Source organism: Engystomops pustulosus, chromosome 1 (genome assembly GCF_040894005.1).
Source record: "Engystomops pustulosus chromosome 1, aEngPut4.maternal, whole genome shotgun sequence".
In the NCBI taxonomy this organism is placed as follows: Eukaryota; Metazoa; Chordata; class Amphibia; order Anura; family Leptodactylidae; genus Engystomops; species Engystomops pustulosus.
The window spans coordinates 5,385,324-5,404,086 of record NC_092411.1 but is presented as its reverse complement, the minus strand read 5'-3'; the positions used below and the strand labels follow the sequence as shown (position 1 = coordinate 5,404,086).

Genomic DNA, 18,763 nt, shown 5'->3' with positions numbered 1-18,763 from the left:
TCCTCTTCTATCTTACAAATCTCCAGCAAATGATCTGAAAAGAGACACTTTGGGCCACATTTATCACTTTTGTGCGCCTAAGTGTAGTAGTTGTGCCTAAATTCGGGCGCACTGTTTTGCCAGAATTATCACGAGCTACAACAATCTGTGATAAGTATATTTTCTGCCTCTTATTAATCACTTTACTTTAACACAGTTTAGGCGCAGTTTCGGCGCAATGTTAGATGCAGGCACTTACATGTGATCCTGCTACAAGCTCCTCTCTGCTTCTCCAAGATCCTAGAATGAAGATAACACTCACAGCAGCACCCAGGTGTGTGACACCCTGCACCCAGTGACCTCCTCAGCAGCACCCAGGTGTGTGACACCCTGCACCCAGTGACCTCCTCAGCAGGGGCTTCTCCTGAGGGGATCCCCCAGTGCTGGTCTCCTGCTGCACCCCTGTAATTCTGCACAGTATCCCCCTCAGACACACTGGTGATACTGTGCAGAATTACATGGGGGACACTTGTTTTTAGTATCTGCAACATTCTCCAAACCTGTGCAAACTTCTCTTCTCTCTTGCTGTGAGCTCAGCGTTTTGCAGAATATTTTGTAAATAGAAGGTGATGAACTGTAAATAGAGTCTGCAGCTCCTGTCTGTAATGTATCTAATTGTATCTATTATATGTCCTAGTGTCTGCAGAGTATCTAATTGTATCTATTATATGTTCCAGTGTCTGGCTGAGCTTTGCTGCTAGAAATGAGCTCTTCTGCAAAGGGGCTCAGTGCTTTCTTCTCAGATAACGCCACCTTCGGGCTGGAGTGTTTTTGCGCCTAAATGAAAACGTTGCAAGTGATGAATATCATTAGGCGCAGCAAAACATCTGGATTGGTAAGATAGATGAGGGAACGCTGCTTATTTTTGCTGCGCGGCTAGTTTGGCGTTTAATCGCAAAAATGGCGTAAAAACGGTGCGCCTGAATGAAAAGGCGCAAAAACAGCAGAAAAAACGAGTGATAAATGTGGCCCCTAGTGCAGAAGATGAGTGACTTTTAGAGGCCATGAACAACGGTAGAAGGCTCTCTTCAGTGATAATTGGCTCACCACGTTCCCTTTAACCGGGATTAAAGGGGTGTGAAGTTAGGGACTGGCTGGACTAAGGCTCCCTATTATAGCCAGAAGAGCCGGCTCTTCTTAGTGAGCGGACCCTAATGATCCAGGTCACTAAGAAAAGCCGGACTTCCCATCAAAGACTCTTCATTCAGGAAGAGCATTTCTCTGCTGCCGAGGAGGATTTTTAAAAAAATGCTTCTGAACAGGAAAATACCGTATATACCTGAGTGTAAGCCGAGTTTTTCCGCACAAAAAATGTGCTGAAAAACCCTAGCTCTGCCATGCCCGGCAAGTCAAGAAAAAAAACAAACCGTGTACTCTCCTTCTGACGCCCCCCCCGGCAGGTCCTCTTCTGGCAGGCTGGCTAGTACAGGGGCCTGGCAGGCTATACACTACAGAGGGCTGGCAGGCTATACACTACAGGGGGCTGGCAGGCTATACACTACAGGGGGCTGGCAGGCTATACACTACAGGGGGCTGGCAGGCTATCTGGCTACTTCATGGGCTGGCAGGCTATATACTACAGGGGGCTGGCAGGCTATACACTACAGGGGGCTGGAAGGCTATATACTACAGGGGGCTGGCAGGCTATATACTACAGGGGGCTGGCAGGCTATATAATACAGGGGCTGGCAGGATATATACTACAGGGGGCTGGCAGGATATATACTACAGGGGGCTGGCAGGATATATATTACAGGGGGCTGGCAGGCTATATACTACAGGGGGCTGGCAGGATATATACTACAGGGGGCTGGCAGGCTATATACTACAGGGGGCTGGCAGGCTATATACTACAGGGGGCTGGCAGGCTATACACTACAGGGGGCTGGAAGGCTATATACTACAGGGGGCTGGCAGGCTATATACTACAGAGGGCTGGCAGGCTATATACTACAGTGGGCTGGCAGGCTATATACTACAGGGGGCTGGAAGGCTATATACTACAGGGGGCTGGCAGGATATATACTACAGGGGGCTGGCAGGATATATACTACAGGGGCTGGCAGGCCGTATACTACAGGGGGCTGGCAGGCTATATACTACAGGGGGCTGGCAGGATATATACTACAGGGGGCTGGCAGGCTATATACTACAAGGGGCTGGCAGGCTATATACTACAGGGGGCTGGCAGGCTATATACTACAGAGGGCTGGCAGGCTATACACTACAGGGGGCTGGAAGGCTATATACTACAGGGGGCTGGCAGGATATATACTACAGGGGGCTGGCAGGCTATATACTACAGTGGGCTGGCAGGCTATATACTACAGGGGGCTGGAAGGCTATATACTACAGGGGGCTGGCAGGATATATATTACAGGGGGCTGGCAGGATATATACTACAGGGGGCTGGCAGGCCGTATACTACAGGGGGCTGGCAGGCTATATACTACAGGGGGCTGGCAGGATATATACTACAGGGGGCTGGCAGGCTATATACTACAAGGGGCTGGCAGGCTATATACTACAGGGGGCTGGCAGGATATATACTACAGGGGGCTGGCAGGCTATATACTACAGGGGGCTGGCAGGCTATATACTACAGGGGCTGGCAGGATATATACTACAGGGGGCTGGCAGGCTATATACTACAGGGGCTGGCAGGATATATACTACAGGGGGCTGGCAGGCTATATACTACAGGGGCTGGCAGGATATATACTACAGGGGGCTGGCAGGATATATACTACAGGGGGCTGGCAGGATATATACTACAGGGGGCTGGCAGACAATATACTACAGGGGGCTGGCAGGCTATATACTACTGGGGGCTTGGAGGATATATACTACAGGGGGCTGGCAGGCTATATACTACAAGGGGCTGGCAGGCTATATACTACAGGGGGCTGGCAGGCTATATACTACAGGGGGCTGGCAGGATGTATACTTCAGGGGCTGGCAGGCTATATAATACAGGGGCTGGCAGGATATATACTACAGGGGCTGGCTGGCTATATACGACAGGGGCTGGCAGGCTATATACGACAGGGGCTGGCAGGCTATATACGACAGGGGTATGGCAGGCGGCTATATACTATAGGGGGCTGGCAGGCTATATACTACAGGGGCTGGCAGGCTATGTCCATTAGCTTAATGGACACCATTGTAGTTAAAGGAAATCAAAAATCGAAATCCATCCATTTGTTACCTATGACCTCCTTTCTTCTAAAATCAACTTTTACATTTAGGCTAATGAGCCAGAAGGACTGTGCAGGTGTTAGCAGAGTCCTTTGGTGCTGTAGCTTCACAGGCTGTTACACTGTCTCATCCTTCTCCCTCAGCACTTTCCCATACCTCTGTAATCTCACACAGTGGGAGGGGGAAGTGCTACTGCACAGTGTAACAGCCTGTGAAGCTAAAGCATGACGAGACTCTGCTTCTCCAGAGCTGAATGACAGAAGCTCTCAATGAAAAACTTTAACTTTGTATTATTAATCTATTAAACTATAGTAATATTTACTGTGTCCTATTAGACGAGGCTGTTTGCCATTTTATTCCGGGATATTCCTTCTACTCATTTCAACTGCCTTAAACACTAAATCAAACCAACCTTAACATAATTATTCATTTTTGCATATAATATTTAGCTGATGACCCCCATTCTAATTTTCAATTTTTTTTTGTATGTTTTTTTCCCAACCACAACACACAAAGGGACAATCAGATGATCAGCGCTCAGTACACGTATGATTTACACCGCCGCCGCGTCCTTCTATTTACACGTTCACCTGATGGAGCAGATCCCTCTAATGAGCACTAGGTAAACTATCGGCAAATACAAAACATGTCCCACGAGGAAAACGCTCCATAACGAGGGCAAAATATTGTCAATTAATGAAGAAAAATGCCCGGAAATGACAGATCTCAGGGAAAGGTTAATGGACTCAATGGCCGCAGATAAATCACAACTCCCAGCGCTGTGCGGTCTGTGACATTTACTATTGAGCGCTACAAACATTAAGTGCAGTAATACTATAGGTGTAAAGGGATCCTATTGGTACTGTACACACGGCACAGGTGGGGCGCTGCACTTAACCTACATTTTGTCCACTTTTGTGTACCACAAATTCGGGGACTTCAATATATTTTATTACTGAATGTTCTTTCCTGGAGCAAATAGAAAACACATAAGACTGATCCCTATGGGGAAGTATTTGGGCGTGATTGTGCACCCCTTGGCGGTCCCTACCGCCGATGATCATCAGTGCCACCAAAATTGGGGAAGAAGACTAATTTTAACCATTGCAAGACCTGACTGTTGAAATTGGTGCTTGTGGGAGGGGAAAATCAGAATTAAGCATCTCATCTCCCAATCATAACAGATTTACTGTATTTGTTTTGATACATTTTAGGAATGTGTTTAAATTTTTTTGGGATTTGTTTTCTTTATTTTATAATAAAGTTGCCTGTTTGGGATCAGTGCAGAACACATCGGAAGACTCCTCATACAGAACTCAGCATGGGGTGCGTGTCCGTGCCCTTGGCAGTCCCTCTGTCAGAGACCAGCAGGACTGACAAATCTGGGACAGTAACAGAGTAATGAAGAGGATTGTGTTTCCCACCACTCCAACCCTGACTGTGACCCTTATAACATTTTTACTGCAATTTTTTTTAACCCAATTCGGTGAGGTAAGGTCATTTTTTTAACATGTAGCCCAGGTGGAAGAATATTCTCCACCTACTGACAATAGAAGTGATAGATACCAGATTGCTGGGGTCTCTGTGACCCCCATTGCTTACCCAGAATTGGAATCCTTAGCCATTCTAGCATCTTGTTTGCAGAGAAGATACATGAAATAATGGAGAAATAATAGACTATGGGGTCAACAGAGAAGAGAATGTTCTACGCTTCTGTTATGGTTGAAGAGAGAACTTACTATTACTTGGCAGCTGCTGGTGGATGCAGCGGAGAGATAGCGATAAATGCAGTAAACAAGAAGACAAGTCCAAAGTCACAAAGACAAGATGTCAACGGAGGTACCCAGCCAAGAACACGGGAGAATAGTCAAAAGGTCAGGGGTCAAAGAGCGAACGAGCAAACTACAGTTGTGAGCCACAGGAAGTTAATCTCTGGCAAAGCAGTCTAGCACCAGAGGGCTCCTTGGATAGTATTTTAACCCTTGCTTGACTCTTAAACCAGTTCTGAGAACACTAAATGTGACACCAGACAATTGATAAGACATTAATTACAATAATTACTAATCTTCTATTTGTCTCGGTTAGATATTTCCTATAAAGACTTAAAGGAAACCTACCATTTGATTTGATGCATTATGAAGCAAACATACCTGGAGAATGCTGTAGCTACACTGATGCAGAAATATATCTTGTTTAATCCCTGATCTGAATGGTTTTGCTTAAAAAACAATTATAAAATTCTGATAATGAGGCTCCGTCCTGTGCATGATACAGCGCTTCTCCTCTTAACCTAATTATGCACTGCTCCAGAGAATGATGTAATCACTGTGTTATCCCTGACAGGCAAAAGTAATCAATCACTGCACCAGCCCTCAGCTGCTGTGTATGAGTCATCCAGCTCAGGTTGATTAGTCCTGTTCATGAAGCTTCGTGTTATGTGTTTATGAACGGCAAGCAGCATGCAACCCAGCTTTCCCAAGGTCCTGAATGTTATAATTGTTTATTTCAGCAAAACCAACTCAGCACAGGGATTAAACAAGACATGTTTCTGCATCAGTGTAGCTACTGCATTCTCAAGGTATATTTGGTTCATAATGCATGAAATCAACTGGTAGATAAACTTTTTATTTCTTGTAATACAGACCTATTGCACATCTTTTCTCAGAGAACATTGTCTGCTCTGTTCTTGGATCTACCTAAAAGTTCAATGTCCCAAAGAAAGGAATCAGAAGTCAAAGTCTATCCGGCCGGATTCTTTGGAAACCCACAAGTACAGCCAAGTGTCCAGTAGAAGTCACAATGGATGAATGATTGTCCTATGTTCTGCACATGTCGGTCAGGGCACAGCGTGTGACAGGTGGACGGTCACCATGAGGTTGGATTTTCCAGCTGTCAGACTGTATCTAAGCAAGTAACATGCAATGTGATATCACAACCAATGATCCAAGAAATGGATACAACCGGATTATATTTTATATAAAAGGATCTGAAGCTCCAGGGCCACAAGGAGACACAACTTATGGGTCTCCTCTGCTCCACATTTAGGACAACATGTATCCACAAGGACACCACTAATGAGAGAACATGACGCCCTTATGACAGCCATCAAATGGTGACATCATCAGGTTCAGGACCGTGCACTCTATGACTGTGTTTATCGTGGGATAAATGTATCTAACCACACAATTTGTTATCGGACAACCATAATGTGACCACAATTGTCCTGCGGTTGTTCTCCAGGAAGCATCTCATTTTATATGAGACATAATTACATTGGGCTTCTTATTGTCACCACCTTTTGTCTTTTAGTCACACCCCTAAAGTGTTGCCTTATATGACCTTCTTTATGTCTATGGTTCCGACCATATAGTTCCCCTTACAGGCTCAGACACTATATAGGTGGCCCGGTAGTGTCCCACAACCAAATCTTTGGAACTCATTGATGACATTGCCAAACCAACCAGAGCATCAATGTCCACTTCCCGAGATGGTCCTAGTGTTCGTTCAGATAGTCCAGCTGCTGCTACCATGCCGCAATATGCAAATGAGACTGAAGTGCTTTATCAGGGCACCTCAGGCCTCCACATCTTGCTGGACCCAGGAATGAAGGAGCTGAAGGGTAAAAGATGAGAGAAGGTGCTGAGAGGGTATCAGGGGGCATTGTTATTACTGTGGAGCCCTTAGGTGCTATGCTAACACCCCCCAAAGCACTTCAATCTCATTAGCATTAACTTTTTGCATGGAAGAGAATGTGCAACTTTTAATCCCGAATCCTGATACATAACTTTCCTTGGCCTCAGTTGATCACTGTTACCGAGTTGGCGGCCAAACACCCAGGTCCTTCTCCCACAACATCACCCAGTGGGAACAGCACCAGAAGCCTCTCCTGCAGATAAGTCCTGCTCATCATGCCCTAAGCCAGAAGTTTGGGTTGACCCTCTGCTGGTAAAACCCGTAACCAGTGCTGGCAATGATCGTGTGTGATAACCTTTCAAATGCCCCCAATGATGTCATGGGGAGCAAAAGGTATTACCAAAGGTATTTAAAGGGTTACACCAGCGATTGTTGCAAACATGGATCACGGTTGGTATCGGTCAGCGTTTGGGTTTGGGTACCGCTGTTCCTTATTTACAACAAACTGATTCCTCATTCAGACTCCATTCATGATTGGTGCTACCAGGGAGTGCGGCTGTTAACCCTTTAAATGCCGCCAATGATATCACGGGGAGCAAAGATCCTAGCAAAAATGCCAAAAATGCCTTTAATGCTGACGGCAGCTTTGCCAAAGGCATTTAAAGGGTAGGTTAGCATGGGGTAAACGTTCAGATTCGGGTACCGCTCTTCCATATTTATGACATGCTTTGAGTGCCTCTATCAGAGGAAAGCGCCTCTTTCTCCGCTTACTTTGGCACTTCCTCCTTCCTTCCTTCCTAATCTGCTTTTCCTTCTGAAATCTCTGCTGAATTCCATCTTGCAATTAAAGGGAAGCTCAGAGGTACCAGATGACATGAGCTCTAAGAAGAGGGAGGGGAGGAGTCACAGGAGCTAGGTCTCCACCCACCAGCTTTGAGACAACTGCAAATTCACAGACAGAGACTGCAGAGGAGAAAGGGGGAGACTGCAATTCCTAAAGTTTTCTACTAACATTATTTTAATATTCAGACCAGCTGTGGCTAATGGGCGACCTGCACTCTGGCCACCTAACGTAGCTTCATGGTCAAGCAATGAATCAGGTCTCCTAAAATTCAGCGGATACTGGGGGTGGGACATATTGGGATCCACAACAATCAGGATCCCTATAATATAATCCCATATAATATGTATCCCTGCCAGCTGATCTAGGGAAAAGTTTGACAGATTTCTGGGAAAGTAGGAAATAATAACCAGACCAAAAGTCCAAGGAGGGCAAAGGGGGCCACAGCCCAGGGACCACCAGTAGTGATAGAGATGATAATGTGATGGTTATTGGAGTTGTCCTCCATCTGCAATATGTGGCCAGAAGAAAGTGTGTGGTCGGAGCATCTGGAGATGGCGGCTCCTACACTGGGGATGAGCGAGGAATTAGGTTCCCATGACAGCACATACTGGGGGTCAGTACAGTTCCCTTATATTGTAGACACGATGGAACTGAAGGAACCTACTCCAAATTTTACATGTATTTCCGGTATTATGTCCATGTGATATAACAGATTAACTGGTTACTCATTCATTATTATTGTTACTTCCTGTTTATTTATTATTGTTCCTTTTTATTTATTTATTATTGTTGTTGTTACTTTTCGTTACTTATCATTTCTATTATTTCCACTTTTTGAGTTACAGCAAATCCTCCCTTCCCATTACTAAAAGCAAACCTACCACCAGGAATCTACCATCAGAAATGGATCCGAAGGTAGATTCCTGCTATCCTCGACCTTAAAGGGAATCTGTCCCCAGGTTTTACACCACTAAAGTACTAATCACCTCAGGTAGGATATGAAATCTTATTGCTACAATTCTTTTTTTTATATGAAATCTCACCCGATTGCCGACAATAAATCTCCCCCAGGCAAATATGACTCTACTCATCTCCTTTTGAGATGAGTCAAGTTTAGTGGTTTAGTGTGAATGTCAATTTAGAAGCCCCTTTCTGTGGTTCCATAGCACCTAGAAACATGCCGCTGATGTCATATTAAAGATAAGAATCCCATCTTTGAGATTAGGTTAAGGCTTATGGTTCTGTGGTCTATAGAACTGGACATGCAGTTATAAAGGCAGGAATTGGATCTTTAGTTGCAGCTTGCATTTCCAACTGTTTTAGTTGTCCATATCTCTGGTTCTGTAGCTCACAAAGCCTTAAAGATGTGATCTTGAAGATGAGATCCTTATCTTTATTATTACATATAAACATGTTTCTAGGTGTAATAGAACAGAAGATAGAGGCTTCTGAAGTGACATTACTCCTAAACCACTAAAAGTGACTCATCTTAGGGGAGTAGAGTCATATTTGCCTGACTTTGAGTGGGATTATTTATAGGTAAATAGATTGAAAATAGATTTCAAATAAAAGAGACATGAGAAAGGACATTACATACCTGATCTTAGGGGGCTGGTAGTTTAGTGGGGTACAAGCTGCTGACAGGTTCTCTTTAAACTTTTAGATTAGTTTCCTGGACTAGTAAATGAAAGATAAGGGCTGAGGCTGGCACTACTTTCCATCTACTTCCATATGAAGCTTCCTGATGGCAAGTTTCTTTTGAGGCTCACTTATCTCATTTATGTTTTCCCAGGCAGACTTTTTGGGGTAATTTATTCTAATTTTCTCCTTATAACAATGACAATGAATCCATGGCTTCCTGCTAAACTTATTCATATATAATATATTATATTTACAACCAGCGCTGCAGTGTAAAGCATGGAAGAAAGAACCAAGCCTGGCAAATGTTAGACCACCGGAGGCTCCTCTATGCAGGATCGACATAAATCTCAGCCACTATCATAGAGGTCATGACCCCGGGGGTCCCCAAGGACATGATACATGTAGTGTCCCTGGTTGTCCCCTCCATAAGGAAACATTGAGTGATTTCCGTGACGTCTCCCTGGCAGCGCCCGGCACACGTGTCCCTGGCACTGATCACACAATCCGCAGGGAAAATATTTATCTGTTTGTAACAACATAAGGAGAAGAAACAATGTAAGGAATGACGGCGATGGTTAATAGATAACAGAGCGACACCCAATGGAGAAGCTTAGATACACCCAAGGCTGTATCCAACAGGGCAGCCTTAGATACTGAAGATAAACAATCAGTATTCCTAATCATAGGCTTAGGTACAGTGTCAGGTGTGACAATCTCAGATACAGTGGCTTAGATACACCAGCAGACTGCGCCAGACATGGAAGTCTTAGATGCAGTGACTTAGTATATGGTCTTATGTATGATTATGACTTAGATACAGCATTGCACAAAACCAGATTGGAAACAATTACAATGATACATACAGTAAGCTTAGATACACCACCAGAAAATATAAAATATATCAGTGTTGGATACAATGGCTTAGCATTCAGTATTACAGATGATAGACTTAGATACAGCATCAGCTATTATGGTAGTGGATACAGTGGCTCAGCATACAGTCATAGATACAGTGACATGGTGCTGAGCTTAGATACACCAGCTCAGCAGACAGCAATGCACATAATAACATAGATTCACCAGCTTGTGACACTATATGGTACTGAATAGGCTTAGATACTGGGGTCCAGCAGGCAGTATCCCACATTTAAGACCTAGATACACTCATCCAGAAACAGTATATCAATGCAACAGGCAGGGTCTGTTCATCAGTTATTATCAACATCTGAACAGGCTGTATCACACACAATATGCTTAGATACAATATATCAGCAAGATGACATTACACATGATAGGATTAGATACAACAGCTATGGATCACATGTATCAGGATACAGGCAGTCCCCGGGTTACGTACAAGATAGGGTCTGTAGGTTTGTTCTTAAGTTGAATTTGTATGTAAGTCGGATTTGTATATTTTACAATTGTAGCCCAAGACAAATTTTTGGGGGTCTTTGTGACAATTGGATTTTAAAAATGTTGGATTGTCATAAGAACCGGGATTAACACTAAAGCTTCATTACAGACGCCTGTGATAACTGTTACAGCTGATTATTGTAGTCTAAGGCTAAAGTACAGGAAATTACCAACATCCAGAGGTCCATTTGTAACTAGGGGTCGTCTGTAAGTCGGGTGTTCTTAAGTAGGGGACCGCTTTTATATCATACACTAGGTTTGGGTATACTGGCTCATCAGACTATATTACACATGATAGGCTTAGATACACCAGTTCAGCAGACAGTATCACATATAATGGGCTTAGATACAACAGTTCAGCAGACAGTATCACATATAATGGGCTTAGATACAACAGTTCAGCAGACAGTATCACACAGGAGAGGCTTGGATACAACTGCTAAGCAGGCGGTATCACATATGGTAAGCTTAGATACAACAGTTTAGTAAACATTATCACTTATTATAGGTTTGGATACAGCAGCTAAGCCGGTGGTATGGCATATGACAAGCTTGGATAAGGCAGCGAAACTGGTGGTATCACATATGATGGGCTTGGATACAGCGGCTCAGCAGACAGTATCGCATATGATGGGCTTGGATACAACATCTCAGCAGACAGTATCACATATGATGGGCTTGGATACAGCAGCTTATCAGTCAGCATCACACATGATAGCATAAGATACAACATCTCAACAGACAGTATCACATATGATGGGCTTGGATACAATGGCTCAGCAGAAAGTATCACATATGATGGGCTTGGATACAATGGCTCAGCAGAAAGTATCACATATGATGGGCTTGGATACAATGGCTCAGCAGACAGTATCACATATGATGGGCTTGGATACAACGCCTCAGCACACAGTATCACATATGATGGGCTTGGATACAACAGCTCAGCAGACAGTATCACATATAATGGGCTTGGATACAACAGCTCAGCAGACAGTATCACATATGATGGGCTTGGATACAACAGCTCAGCCGACAGTATCACATATGATGGGCTTGGATACAACAGCTCAGCCGACAGTATCACATATGATGGGCTTGGATACAACAGCTCAGCAGACAGTATCACATATGATGGGCTTGGATACAACAGCTCAGCAGATAGTATCACATATGATGGGCTTGGATACAACAGCTCAGCAGACAGTATCACATATGATGGGCTTAGATATACTGTCCCCTTAGACTATATGACATAGTTGACTTGAATATAGCAACGCAGCAGACTGTATCACACAGGATAAGCTTAGATACACCGTAGACTATTTTATAGTAAAATTAATTGACGTTAGATACCAGGGGATGTTTCGCCATGTGGTCCCTTGGGTTGATGATGGACGGTCAATGGATTTAACCCCTTGTTTCTTACCATCATGATGAAGGTGGAGAGCAGCTCGGCCATGGCCTCTCGTACCCACTGGTTGCGGATAGATATCGCGGAGCGGATCTTGTTGGCGATGAAGCTGCCGATTTTCATGGTGACGGCTGCTGGCGGTGCCGCACGTGACTGGGAGAAGACCCAGCGCTGCCTAAAAAGTTACTGGAAGGAAAATTATTAGTGCAATCAATATGCTGATCCGGCTGTAACGCTCCACCCGCCCTCCGGATAGCTCCAAGGTTCAGCGCTCCGGCTATTGACACAGATACTGAGCTCTCCACAACTTGGAAGCAATTTATAATGACACAAGCAGCTGACAGGACCCGATCACTCCCTCCTGGGTCCCACACAAGAGCAAATATAGAGACACGGGGCCATGTGACCGCAGGAAGGGGGATCACAACACATGGGGGACAGGGACAGGCTGACACTTGGGGTAAAGGACAGGGACACGCTGACACTTGGGGGACAGGACAGGGACAGGCTGACACTTGGGGTAAAGGACAGGGACACGCTGACACTTGGGGGACAGGACGGGGACACGCTGACACTTAGGGGGACAGGACAGGGACACGCTGACACTTGGGGGACAGGACAGGGACACGCTGACACTTGGGGGACAGGACAGGGACACGCTGACACTTGGGGGGGACAGGACAGGGACACGCTGACACTTGGGGGGACAGGACAGGGACACGCTGACACTTGGGGGACAGGGACACGCTGACACTTGGGGGGACAGGACAGGGACACGCTGACACTTGGGGGACAGGACAGGGACACGCTGACACTTGGGGGACAGGACAGGGACACGCTGACACTTAGGGGGACAGGACAGGGACACGCTGACACTTAGGGGGACAGGACAGGGACACGCTGACACTTGGGGGACAGGACAGGGACAGGCTGACACTTGGGGGGACAGGACAGGGACACACTGACACTTGGGGGACAGGACAGGGACACGCTGACACTTAGGGGGACAGGACAGGGACAGGCTGACACTTGGGGGGACAGGACAGGGACACGCTGACACTTGGGGGACAGGACAGGGACACGCTGACACTTGGGGGACAGGACAGGGACACGCTGACACTTAGGGGGACAGGACAGGGACACGCTGACACTTAGGGGGACAGGACAGGGACACGCTGACACTTGGGGGACAGGACAGGGACACGCTGACACTTGGGGGACAGGACAGGGACACGCTGACACTTAGGGGGACAGGACAGGGACACGCTGACACTTGGGGGGACAGGGACACGCTGACACTTGGGGGGACAGGACAGGGACACGCTGACACTTGGGGGACAGGACAGGGACACGCTGACACTTGGGGGGGACAGGACAGGGACACACTGACACTTGGGGGACAGGACAGGGACACGCTGACACTTGGGAGGACAGGACAGGGACACCCTGACACTTGGGAGGACAGGACAGGGACACGCTGACACTTGGGGGGACAGGGACACGCTGACACTTGGGGGGGACAGGACAGGGACACGCTGACACTTGGGGGACAGGACAGGGACACGCTGACACTTGGGGGACAGGACAGGGACACGCTGACACTTGGGGGGACAGGACAGGGACACACTGACACTTGGGGGACAGGACAGGGACACGCTGACACTTGGGGGACAGGACAGGGACACGCTGACACTTGGGGGACAGGACAGTGACATGCTGACACTTGGGGGGACAGGACAGGGACACGCTGACACTTGGGGGACAGGACAGGGACATGCTGACACTTGGGGGACAGGACAGGGACACGCTGACACTTGGGGGACAGGACAGGGACACGCTGACACTTGGGGGGACAGGACAGGGACACGCTGACACTTGGGGGGGGACAGGACAGGGACATGCTGACACTTGGGGGACAGGACACGGTGACACTTGGGGGACAGGACACGGTGACACTTGGGGGACAGGACAGGGACACGCTGACACTTGGGGGACAGGACAGGGACACGCTGACACTTGGGGGACAGGACAGGGACACGCTGACACTTGGGGGTGAAGGGAAACGCTGACACTTGGGGGTGAAGGGAAACGCTGACACTTGGGGGGACTGGACAGGAACACGCTGACACTTGGGGGACAGGACAGGGACACGCTGACACTTGGGGGGACAGGACAGAGACACGCTGACACTTGGGGGGACAGGACAGGGACACGCTGACACTTGGGGGGACAGGATAGGGACACACTGACACTTGGGGGATAGGACAGGGACACGCTGACACTTGGGGGGGACAGGACAGGGACACGCTGACACTTGGGGGATAGGACAGGGACACGCTGACACTTGGGGGACAGGACAGGGACACGCTGACACTTGGGGGACAGGACAGGGACATGCTGACACTTGGGGGACAGGACAGGGACACGCTGACACTTGGGGGACAGGACAGGGACACGCTGACACTTGGGGGACAGGACAGGGACACGCTGACACTTGGGGGACAGGACAGGGACACGCTGACACTTGGAGTACAGGACAGGGACACGCTGACACTTGGGGGGACAGGACAGGGACACGCTGACACTTGGGGGGACAGGACAGGGACACGCTGACACTTGGGGGATAGGACAGGGACACGCTGACACTTGGGGGGACAGGACAGGGACACGCTGACACTTGGGGGGACAGGACAGGGACACGCTGACACTTGGGGGACAGGACAGGGACACGCTGACACTTGGGGGCAGGACAGGGACACGCTGACACTTGGGGGGACAGGACAGGGACACGCTGACACTTGGAGGACAGGACAGGGACACACTGACACTTGGGGGGACAGGACAGGGACACGCTGACACTTAGGGGGACAGGAAAGGGACACGCTGACACTTGGGGGGACAGGACAGGGACACGCTGACACTTGGGGGAGAGGACAGGGATACGCTGACACTTGGGAACAGGACAGGGACACGCTGACACTTGGGGGACAGGACAGGGACACGCTGACACTTGAGGGACAGGACAGGGACACGTTGACACTTGGGGGGGACAGGACAGGGACACGCTGACACTTGGGGGGACAGGACAGGGACACACTGACACTTGGGGGACAGGACAGGGACATGCTGACACTTGGGGGGACAGGACAGGGACACACTGACACTTGGGGGACAGGAAAGGGACACGCTGACACTTGGGGGGACAAGAAAGGGACATGCTGACACTTGGGGGAGAGGACAGGGATACGCTGACACTTGGGAACAGGACAGGGACACGCTGACACTTGGGGGACAGGACAGGGACACGCTGACACTTGAGGGACAGGACAGGGACACGTTGACACTTGGGGGGGACAGGACAGGGACACGCTGACACTTGGGGGGACAGGACAGGGACACACTGACACTTGGGGGACAGGACAGGGACATGCTGACACTTGGGGGACAGGACAGGGACACGCTGACACTTGGGGGTACAGGAAAGGGACAAGCTGACACTTGGGGGACAGGAAAGGGACACGCTGACACTTGGGGACAGGACAGGGACACGCTGACACTTGGGGGGACAGGACAGGGACATGCTGACACTTGGGGGACAGGACAGGGACACGCTGACACTTGGGGGTACAGGAAAGGGACAAGCTGACACTTGGGGGACAGGAAAGGGACACGCTGACACTTGGGGACAGGACAGGGACACGCTGACACTTGGGGGACAGGACAGGGACACGCTGACACTTTGGGGGACAGGACAGGGACACGCTGACACTTGGGGGGACAGGACAGGGACACGCTGACACTTTGGGGGACAGGACAGGGACACGGTGACACTTGGGGGACAGGACAGGGACAGGCTGACACTTGGGGGACAGGACAGGGACACGATGACACTTGGGGGACAGGACAGGGACAGGCTGACACTTGGGGGACAGGACAGGGACACGATGACACCTGGGGGACAGGACAGGGACACGCTGACACTTGGGGGACAGGACAGGGACACGCTTACACTTGGGGGACAGGACGGGGACACGCTGACACTTGGGGGACAGGACAGGGACACGCTGACACTTGGGGGGACAGGACAGGGACACGCTGACACTTGGGGGACAGGACAGGGACACGCTGACACTTGGGGGACAGGACAGGGACACGCTGACACTTGGGGGTGAAGGACAGGGACACACTGACACTTGGGGGTACAGGACAGGGACACGCTGACACTTGGGGGACAGGACAGGGACACGCTGACACTTGGGGGGACAGGACAGGGACATGCTGACACTTGGGGGACAGGACAGGGACACGCTGACACTTGTGGGGACTGGACAGGGACACGCTGACACTTGGGGGGACTGGACAGGAACACGCTGACACTTGGGGGACAGGACAGGGAAACGCTGACACTTGGGGGGACAGGACAGGGACACGCTGACACTTGGGGGGACAGGACAGGGACACGCTGACACTCGGGGGGATAGGACAGGGACAGGCTGACACTTGGGGGACAGGACAGGGACACGCTGACACTTGGGGGACAGGACAGGGACACGCTGACACTTGGGGGGACAGGACAGGGACACGCTGACACTTGGGGGACAGGACAGGGACACGCTGACACTTGGGGGACAGGACAGGGACACGCTGACACTTGGGGGACAGGACAGGGACATGTTAACCCTTGGGGGACAGGACAGGGACACGCTGACACTTGGGGGACAAGACAGGGACACGTTGACACTTGGGGGGACAGGACAGGGACACGCTGACACTTGGGGGGACAGGACAGGGACACGCTGACACTTGGGGGACAGGACAGGGACATGCTGACACTTGGGGGACAGGACAGGGACACGCTGACACTTGGGGGACAGGAAAGGGACACGCTGACACTTGGGGACAGGACAGGGACACGCTGACACTTGGGGGACAGGACAGGGACACGCTGACACTTGGGGGGACAGGACAGGGACACGCTGACACTTGGGGGACAGGACAGGGACACGCTGACACTTGGGGGACAGGACAGGGACACGCTGACACTTGGAGTACAGGACAGGGACATGCTGACACTTGGGGGGACAGGACAGGGACACCCTGACACTTGGGGGACAGGACAGGGACACGCTGACACTTGGGGGACAGAACAGGGACACGCTGACACTTTGGGGGACAGGACAGGGACACGCTGACACTTGGGGGGACAGGACAGGGACACGCTGACACTTGGGGGACAGGACAGGGACACGCTTACACTTTTGGGGGACAGGACAGGGACACGGTGACACTTGGGGGACAGGACAGGGACACGCTGACACTTGGGGGGACAGGACAGGGACACGCTGACACTTGGGGGGGCAGGGACACGCTGACACTTGGGGGACAGGACAGGGACACGATGACACTTGGGGGGACAGGACAGGACACGCTGACACTTGGGGGGACAGGACAAGGACACACTGACACCTGGGGGACAGGGACACGCTGACACTTGGGGGACAGGACAGGGACACTCTGACACTTGGGGGACAGGACGGGGACACGCTGACACTTGGGGGACAGGACAGGGACACGCTGACACTTGGGGGGACAGGACAGGGACACGCTGACACTTGGGGGACAGGACAGGGACACGCTGACACTTGGGGGACAGGACAGGGACACGCTGACACTTGGGGGTACAGGAAAGGGACAAGCTGACACTTGGGGGGACAGGACAGGGACACGCTGACACTTGGGGGACAGGACAGGGACACGCTGACACTTGGGGGACAGGACAGGGACATGGTAACATTTGGGGGACAGGATGACAGGGCTCTGGCAGATAATAGGTGTTGTGCTCTCGCTTATCTCAGCCTCGTCACGTCAGATATTGACATTCAGATGAAAGCCAGCGATACACATTAGACAGCGGTTGGGTGAACCTCATTTTAGGTTGAGCTACAGCCCTGCCTCCCTCCTCCTTCCCTTCTCACCTGGATATTCTGTATATCACAGACCATCAATTCACATTAGAAAGAAAAGTAGCTGAGAATGAGCTGCAGGAGTCACTTACCTGCACCCGGCGTTAGGTTGTGAAGCAGTGTGGAAATACTTTATCTGACATTATAATATTGAGCAAGTCCCATCCCATGTGGTTTGGCGAGAGTTCTCCCTAGTAATTACCTAAGGAACCTCACCTACATATAAGGAGGGCATATTGTGTCATGCCTCGCACCTCCTGGTGCCACATCAGCAGACTGTACGGTTATTGCTCCATGGATTGTGTAGTCAGGTGTTGGCCTGGTAGAAGGTCCTTGGTGCACAAGCTTCACCTGTATTGCCAAATACATCTTATGTGCCTTCAAGGCCAGAAACTCTGCGAGTCCCACAAGGAAACCCTCTATACATAGGAAGACATGTATAAGGAACTGGTTATGTAAGGACCACACTATTCCTAGTGATTCAGAATAGAGAGACTGTCATCAGCTCCAGGGGTAGAGGTGACTACCACAGGCGTCTCCACACCATTGTGACCAGCCCACAGAAACCAGCCTAAAGGAAAGCTTCTGCACAATGAGGGACTACAATGGCAACTC

The 18,763-nt window shown here is 49.7% G+C and overlaps 1 protein-coding gene across 3 annotated transcripts in view; it reads right to left on the bottom strand.

Annotated features, from left to right (window-relative positions):
* LOC140134783 (aquaporin-7-like) overlaps positions 1–18,329 on the bottom strand; it is a 36,389-nt gene extending 18,060 nt beyond the window's left edge. For 2 of the 3 annotated variants that reach the window (XM_072155447.1, XM_072155621.1), the window contains exon 1: positions 12,201–12,481. In XM_072155447.1, the coding sequence (XP_072011548.1) occupies positions 12,201–12,308 (108 nt within the window). In that variant the 5' untranslated portion in view covers positions 12,309–12,481. Of the gene's footprint in view, positions 1–12,200; positions 12,482–18,240 lie in introns of those variants that run through there. The other variant, XM_072155540.1, reaches the window with a different exon arrangement.
* Between the last annotated feature and the right edge of the window lie 434 nt (positions 18,330–18,763).